This window comes from Chenopodium album, chromosome 6 (genome assembly GCF_948465745.1).
Source record: "Chenopodium album chromosome 6, dcCheAlbu1.1, whole genome shotgun sequence".
NCBI classification, from domain to species: Eukaryota; Viridiplantae; Streptophyta; class Magnoliopsida; order Caryophyllales; family Amaranthaceae; genus Chenopodium; species Chenopodium album.
Window position 1 is genome coordinate 9330001 of NC_137839.1, and position 9302 is coordinate 9339302.

The 9302-nt window shown below is 33.6% G+C and overlaps 1 protein-coding gene across 1 annotated transcript in view; it reads right to left on the bottom strand.

The window, feature by feature from the left end:
• The window catches only part of LOC145634549 (protein Brevis radix-like 4), a 9172-nt gene extending 472 nt beyond the window's left edge, over nt 1-8700 (bottom strand). Inside the window, exons 1-5 of the mRNA XM_081685972.1 lie at nt 8474-8700; nt 8200-8371; nt 7684-8111; nt 2079-2226; nt 942-1351 (exon numbers count right to left, since the gene is read on the bottom strand). Coding sequence (XP_081542098.1) covers nt 942-1351; nt 2079-2226; nt 7684-8111; nt 8200-8337 — 1124 coding nt within the window. The 5' untranslated portion in view covers nt 8338-8371; nt 8474-8700. The remainder of the gene's footprint in view (nt 1-941; nt 1352-2078; nt 2227-7683; nt 8112-8199; nt 8372-8473) is intronic.
• Nucleotides 8701-9302: the final 602 nt, after the last annotated feature.

A 9302-nucleotide genomic window follows, 5' to 3' on the forward strand; every position in this document is an offset into this window, starting at 1 on the left:
CACCCACCCAATCCAATATCATGTTCAATAACGCTTTATAAGCTACTTCACAATAAATCAGAAACCCATATAGTTTATGGACCATTTGCATTTCGTCCATTATGATCCACAAGCCATCTTTAAGATCTTGGATGGGTAGATCTAGCATTTCCTTTTCAATGGTTAAACACTAATGGGAGAATTTCGCAAGAAGAAATCCTCACTTTCTTAATGAAACTCACTTTCCAGCTTTAGACATCCATAGATTGATTGCACCAATGAGTTTTAACTTGAACTTTCCAAAGTAAGATTGAGGCAGATATCAGACATATATGATGTGGTCCATGTGAGCTTAAGTTTTCTTCTATCGTCTTTTTCCATTTCCGTTGAGGCTTATATTTATTTGGACATCACATTTATAATGTGGGACTGCCATGTTTATGTGTACTATCATTTTCTTTCAATGTCAACTAAAAACACAAGATATAAGTGCCTATCCAATGACACTAAATTCATGGCTCTCAACTACCTCAGGAAATAAGGAGGTCACCCGATTTATAACACCATCTCAATGATTTAGTGACTGCAAACTTTAGAAACAATCAGTGTTTCGGAAGAGACAAACTACACTCACATTCTAGTATTCTTGGAGTATGTTTTTTTTTTAAAAAAAAAGGGAACTTCCAAGAAACTCATCTCATTTGTAACAAGGTTGAATGATTAGTTATGCTTCAGCCTTTTAGCCAATTTCACAATAAAATAATCCGTTGATCAAAATTGTTTTGGGTTCAGACTTAAGTAACCACGAAAAAGTATTACTACTAAGCATGGAGAACTAAAATGAAGAGCTTGATGTTTATGTTATAACTTTACTTGCTCATTTTCCCAAGGAGATGAAGTAAATTTACTGTATAAACTTTTAATAAATTAGGAAGCATATAATGCAAGTTGAAAATGTTTACCTGAATCTAACGCGTCTAAGCTCCCTTCGCCCCCCAGGCAACGCTCTAATAGTGATGTAAACTCCTGGCTCATCCTCTTCTACCCACTCAGACTCCATGTCACTGGCATTGCTGATTGACAATTCTCCAGATCGATCTCCTTCTCTGGAAGAGGTCGATCTTAATGACTCATCCATAGAAGATAGTTCTGTCTTAGCTGTAACTCCACTGATGTTGGAGTGTTTAGGTGTTGAGGCGAGGCCACTTGATTCGTATTGGCGTGATTGCTTTGAGTGTTGCTCGAAAGAATCTGAGGATGAGTATCCCATACCCATGTTCATTCCACGGTATAGGTTGCGTGGTAGGCTTTCTTTGCTTAATGGTGGTGTAACAGGACTGTCCCCAATAGATGACTCCATCATTTTTGAGTTCTGTTAAAATAAAAGTAGATGTCAAAATATTGGCAAGTGAACATATTAATATCTACTTATCATTTACTATGTCAAGTGTTTTTGCTAACTGATGTTCACTTTGTTTGAAAAAAGTGCCATAGCAAAATTAAACCACCTTGTTAATTTATTTGTGACATTTAGGCTCATAGTAGTATAGTACATTTATAAAAGGTGATGATCAAAGAAGAAGAAGAAGGCAATTGTAATATATATTTCAATTCAAATCACTGATTTGATGAACAATTTTATTTATTTATTTATTTTTGTGTGTGTGTGTGTGTGTGTGGGAGGTGAGAAATGGAGAAAAAAAGAGTCGCGGAAACAAAAAAGACAAGAATGCCAAGCAAAAGGAAATTGGGAGCTACAAGTTTGTCAAATTTTGGGGAAAGGGGGGGGGGGGGGGGTGGTGGATAATTAGCTATAGTAACCTTACTTTTCTACTTTAGGGGTTTCTTTTGCTTAAAAGTACCTTTGCAATTATGTTTCTCTAAAATGCTGTTTCCATATATAAGTATAGCCATAAATCAAGGATGTGGTTAATATAAGTCCATAATGCATCTAAGAAAACATACAGCACTTGTTATTCAATTTTCCCCATCTTTGTACCAACAGCTCGTAAACATCTGAAATCATGCAACTTCTAATACTTTGTATAGCAACAATGACATGATATTATACTATAACAGCAGAGGCTGGGATGGCATACCATAGAGCTATTCTCATCTTCTGATCTTGGGGGAGTTGGAAGTGGAAATGCATTACGACTAAGTCTTTGGACATTGTACAGTTCCATGATCTTCTCGTAGTTATCTGTCCACCATTTTTGGGCTTGCCATTTGTTGAACATATCTCGGCTAATCAAAGAACACAAAGAATAAGAATTCATGAGTTCATAGTTAGAAACCGTGAAATATGAAAGCATAAACAAAAACAATAATATTGGATTGGCTCAGGTAACTAATAATGTTACTATGACTTCTGGAATTACACCGATGAATCCCCACCATTCATTCCACGGTAAGTAGTGGCTTACCCAAATGCAAGGATTAAAGTTTCATAATACATTATTTATTTGGCGAAATGAGCATGGAGCAAAGCCTATAGCAAGCAATGGTACTCATTTACTTGGACTGTTCTATTCACCTTAGGGACATACTTCAATACTTGTATCAGACCCTTGACACTGTTACACGTATGGACACTAAACTCTTCACTTCAGACACAAAACGCGGGGGATTTTTTTTTTTTTTTCCATGAAGTAGCATATTATGACACTACTCATATCTAACACGAGTACCCAAGACTTAGTAACATAAATCACAAGCCCAAAGCCCCAATCCCTTTCTTTTTTTAGTGAGAATTGAACCCTGCACCACAGGTTGGAAAATATTCTACTACAGTAATATAGTTACAAGTGACTGTTAAGTAAATTATTACAATTTTACATCACTTTTTACACATGCTTAGTGCCATAATTTAGAAGCAATCATGAATATAATCTTTTCACTAGTAATGGTTTAGTCCACTAAAATGATCACCTAACAACTTTTGACAAAGTCATATTGTCCTTATTTCAAGGGATTAATGGCCCCAGCCATGACATCTGGGCATGGGAAACAATATAATTTCCCAATAGTGATAACATTGATAATTTTTTTAATCAATAGATGCCAAACAAATCTAATCAAGTCTTCTAAATATGACAACTTTTTACAATATTTTGCTTTGGCCATCTACAGTAGTTAATTTGTTGTGATTATAAGAGTTAAATGGTTTTCTCAACTTGATAATTGGGATGATTGATGGCTACCAGACTAGGTTATAAAGTTATGATATCCACATTCTTTTTTAAAATATTTTGCTCCATAATTTTTCTCGGGCCCATAGCCACCCGCTAATTATCTTTTACCATAATTGTAATATGAATCGGAAGGAGTATGAACAACATAAATTAACTGAGTCAATGAGTAAAGATGTAAGACAACAATTTTTATTTGGTTAGGCTTAAGGACCCACCTACGGAGGGGAGAAAGGGGCAAATGTGCCCCGTGATGTTTTTTTGAATTATAAGGTGGAAAAAGATGTCACTACTCTATCACCCCAACTTCTTTCTATTATCTTTTCATTTCATTTAAGCACAATGCCACACCACTTAACACTCTTAACGTAAGTCGTATAGACAATAAACAAAAGTCACAAAAGACATTTTGATTCAGACACAATATTGAAAATTATCTAATAACAACAACAAGACGGTCGGTCGGGACCCAACACTTAAACACGTACATGTGTAGAACAATAATAATCGAAGCCAAGAATAGAACATAATGCCAATTATATATCCCTCAATCATATATTCATGACAAATTCTATAACATACGTCCAATGTAACCATGACCATGCGCACCCATGATTTACAAGAAAATGGATTTTAGGGGTGTTATATGTCATATTTTCATGGCTTTATTTTATGGTACTTTGCATGATAAAAGGACAGAAAAATTAGTACAAACTGACAAAGATAAACTCAACCTTGGCGTGAAAGAAGCTTTGAAAACCCAAAAAAAAGAAAGAAAGAAAAGAGATTGACCCCACATCCGACATATCGACATTGTGCATAATAAAAGTTCATGCAACACAAAATCAAATTGGCCCACTAACCAAACAGTCCTGCAATTAATTCTTCTTTTTTGGACCGTTTTTTTTAATTTTGTTGTTGAATTACTATTTATTATTTTAACTTTATTATAGGGCAAAAGAGTAGATTTTACTGTAAGTCGTCATTAATCATTTACACAAGACAGAATTGTCTCCTAAATCATAAGGCTTTGTTTGGGACAGGAATACCATTAGTCAAAAAAGTGATTTTGAATTTTAATCTCTCTTGTAATCAAGCAAGTTTTGTTATTAAAGGGTAAATGGGTACACTAACCCAAATAAAGAACTCTAATTTCTTCTAAATAAAGCATCTTCACTTTCTCCATGTTTTTACTTCATTTTGATCAAAGAGCAAGGAATTAATATATGTGGATAATGTGAATTACCCTTTTGAATTAACTATAACACTTTCTGAATTATTAATGATAAGACAAAGGAGCACAATGAATCCTTAAACCTTATACTCGATAATCAATACAAAGAATACTCCGTAGTTGCAACTCAATTGTATACGGAGTGTAACATAACTACGTAGTACACAAGTAAAGAGGACATGACCAAAAATGTTCCAAACATCCGTCAATTTCAACTTTTCTTCTTTTCAACCTAAATAACATACTTTGTATAATCTAAATGACATTATGAATGAAAGTGATTTGACTTTTTTTTTTCATCCTTTTTGAAACTAAGAAACATAGTTTACTCCTTTTAGAAACTAAGCGCAATTTGTTCATCAAAATGGAAAAGGATTATCCATTTCCCCCTCTTTTATCAACAAATTCCCAAGCTTTTCTCAATTGGAGGGTAAAATTTTCCTATTTTTACCCCTTTAGATCAAATAGTGTTATAGAAAAAAAATCATAATCATAAGTCAACATTTAAAAGCAAGCTAAGAGTAACAAATCATAGCACAAAAAAGTGAGACATAAGATTCTAAAGACAATGCAACCACAAACTTTGAAGTTATGGTTATGGTTACTTGCAATTATTTCCTATTGCAAGGCAACCATAACAAAGTCATTAGTCTCATTACCTCATATCTTGGTTTTTTTTAACAAGTGTCGTTATCAATTGTAACGCTAAATATATGGATTGGATTACTACCTATCTTGTATCACCAGAATTCTCTATTATGGGCGTGTTCGGCGTTAGCTTTTAGTGGTTTGACCACTCAACAAAAAATGTGAGTGTTTGGCAAAGTAGTGGTTAGGGTAGCTTTTAGTGGTGGAGGTAGCTTTTGTGAAAAGTTAGAAACATTAGCTTTTGAAATTAGAGGTAGCTTTTCAAGTAGCTGTTGAAAATTTAATCTATAGTTTTAAAAATAAAAAATTGATTTTTATATGTAACAGGTAGTCAACCACTACTTTACCGAACACTCATATCTAAATTATTTATCTTCACAGCTAATAGCTACCTACACAGCTAACAGCTACCTCCACAGCTACAGCTACCTTCACAGCTATATTTTGCCGAACACGCCCTATGTCTCCGTAAGATTTGCTCAAGATAATAAATTTCATTAAAGAACAATACAATATTATTGACCATGAATTAGGTAATAGATAAGTATTATACATTATTAAAATATGCATAATCTACACCAAACATTTTTTTTTTCTATGATCTCATCAATGATCAAAGAAACACAATCGCTTTAGTAGTTTAGTGTACAAGCAACCAATACCAATTCTTTATTCTGTAGGCTTTATATGCTAAATGTAGATACTCTATGATCAAACTAATCCTCAAATGTAAGAGTATAACAGTACTAAACTTTTTCATATAAAAATCATAGCAACGGTCCATTTCACATTAAGGAACCCGCAATATATGGGAGTATATAGTGTACCAACAATCAATGAATCCAAACACAGCCTATTCTACCAACCAATTTCTAGGTAAAATCAAAATCCATTATGGACTTTAATTACTTACTTAAGTAATCTTAACAAAACATTAATCAATGCTCGTATCAGTCATTAATGTAAAGGTTTCATTGTTCAAGACTATTGTTCTGTAAATAATTTAGTCGACACCTGGGTTTGTTCTACACACCTTATTTTTGTAAGGAGAAATAAAAAAATAAGGGGGTTGTTAAATATCGCCCTCAAATATCTAACTAACGTCCGCAAAATAAAATAAAATTACGTATTTATCCTTATAATAATGATTATAAAAAATAATTAATTTTACCTCAATTTCACACTTTTACTATACACAAAATTTTTTACCGTTCTCTCTAGTGGTCAACGGCCACCAACGCTCATCGAACAACCACCCAAACCACCGTGAGTTTCAAAATCAAACAAATTTTTAAAATTTTGCAAAATCAATTTCGTTAGATCTTATGGACAACGACGAAATACAAAAAACACAACCTTAGACGCTTGTAGAAGGCTCGTCAAACCGTATGAAATCGGTACGTCGCGATAAATTTTTTAAAAAGATTCAAAACCAAGGAAACGCCTAGTTTTTTAGAATATCCTAGGTTGAAACGCCTAGTTTTTTAGAATACCCTAGGCTGAAACGCCTAGTTTTTTCGAAACATCCTAGGCTATTCGAAAAAACTAGGCATTTCAGCCTAGGGTATTCTAAAAAACTAGGCGTTTCACCTCAAACGCCCAGATTTTTCATACAACCACACGGTTGTTCACAAGAACTAGGCGTTTGAGCCTAGGACGTACGAAAAATCTAGGCGTTTGCCGCAAATTCAAAAAAAATAAAAAAATAAACATTTTCTCCGTCGGCGATCGACTTTCCTTTGTCCTTACTTGTCATTGTAGATCATAAAACCGGAGGTAAGAGTTGGTGGTTAAAAGAGGAGGAGGTGGTGGTGGTGGTGGGTATAGTAGTATGAAGAGGCGGTAAATTGAGGGAGAAATTTTTTTGATAAAAAAAGGGTAAATTTGTAATTTTAGTTTATTTTGCGGGCGTTAGTTAGAGATTCGAGGGCGATGTTTAGCTTTCCACAAAAATAAAGTTCAAATAAGCGACAATCAAATTTCTTATACTCCATAATAATAATAATAATAAAAATAAAAAAATAAAATAAAAAAATAAAAGAGAGAGAGAGCGAAACTCCAATGGTTGACATGGAGATTAGTCCTTTTCACAAGACTTGAATCACTCGATGATGTATCATGTTTGAATTTAAAAATGCCCCGAATTAATACTATAATTGAAACATAATTATATAAGACTTTTTTTTTTATTCAAACACAATTCTAATAAGACTTTTGTTTCCTCTCTTTATCCAATTTCAGAAACAACCAACTAACTTATGTTTGTTGTATTTTTATCAGCCAAATAAGATACATTCTCCACTTTATTTAACAAATTCTTAATCAAAGCAATGTACGTGGTATATCTATATTAAATACTCCGTAATGAAAATCACCAAAACTAACAAACTAATGATGTCTTGACCGAGTGGTTAAGAGCTCAACACATAAACCCGTGTATAATACAGAGCAGGTCACAGGTTCAAATATCCCCAACCCGACCACCCCCAAACGTAACTTGTATTCAAAATCAAACACGACCGTCACAACAATGCAATCAAAACAATAAAAATACTACCTCCGCTTCATATTATTTGCAACAATAATATGAAACAGAGGTAGTAATTAAACCAAAGAAGAAATTAAACTCACTTGAATCGAATACGCTTAAGATCATTCCCGCCACGTGGCAAAGAAACAAATGTAATCAACACCCCAGGCTCCACCTGAGCCACCCACTCTTTGGGTTCGTCTTCCTCGACCAACACAACCGGGTCAACCCGGCGCCCACTCGCTGACACCGACATTACCGGCGTTACCTCGCCGCCAACCGACAACCCCTTTAACCGAGCTTCCATCTCTTTCCCCCACCTCGGCGTCGCCGCCGAAGACGACGAGTTTGCACTCAATGTCCTCTTAAACGCCCTTGGTGGCTTTAACTTCTCTGACCCAGACCCGGTTTCTGATTCGGCGTATTTCTTGAGTTGACCCGGACCTGACCCGGGTGCACCGGTTGAGTTCGGGTGTGAACATGGGTTGCATTTGTATGCTCCTGATGCCTTCAATGCTATTCCTTTGATCTACATGTATAATAAAAAAAATCAAATTATTATTATGTCAAAATAAAATTACATTAAAATGGGAAAAAAATAATATGTTTGGAATTACCTGAGAAGTTAAGGTTTTAATGGCTTGTTTACTATTAGGAGTGTGAATTGAGTCAAGATCGTCGTGTTGATGATGATGATGACTAACTGAGTTATGATGACCTTGTTGATGCTTTGGACGAGCTATGCACGTCAACATTTTCGATTTTTTTTTTTTCTGGGTTTTCTCTATTCTGTAAAATTAATTATGGGGTTTAATTTCTTCATCAAACACAAAAAATTCAAAAAATAAAAAAAAAAAAAAAAAAAAAAAAAGGAAAATGAAGAAAATATACCTTTGTGAAATTCAATTGGTTATTGAATTTATTTGGGCAACTAAAATGATAATGATGAGGATGATTGAGTAAAGGATGAAATTAATTAACCCAAAAAACATAAATTAATTAAGATTAAGAAGAATAATTAAGGAAGAAGAAGAAAAAAGAGATGAAATTAAGAGAAAGAAGGAGAAGAAGTGGAAAGTGCAGGGCACGTTGGTTTAATGGAGTTCGCATCTTCTTTAATTTTGGCTCCCACTCTTTTTATTCTTTAATTATTTTTATTTTTTTTCTTTTGCGCCTTTTTTTTTATTTTATTATTTATATGATTTTCTTTTTTTAATTTTTACCTTTACCACGAGGATGTATAAGTGTGAATGTGAATAGGAATTTTTGTTGGCGGGTATTTTTTATTTTATTTTATTTTTGGGTCCATATAATTTGACTAGATTTGTAGCAATTTCAATCATGAAGTAGAGAGTAGTACAAATTCTTAAATGGACCTGGTTTACACTAATTTATTGTGAACCACTAACATTAGAGAAAGTATGGTTGTTTTATTAACAAAAAAAAGGTCACTATAATTTTAAAAAAAGTCACTATGTTGAAATAAAAATCATTTTGGTAATATATAGGCCTAAGTGGTTATTTTTGTAATGAAATATTTTATATACTGATCAATATGAATAATAAAGGCCACTATGCTAAAATTAGGGTAATAGCGTCGTATTTCAAGTTCACAATATTATTAAACGTTGTAGTAGTTTTAATAAAGGTTACTATGTTAAAAATAAGGTTAGTATGTTAAAAATAATGGTCACTATATTCAATATAATGTCAGTTGCGT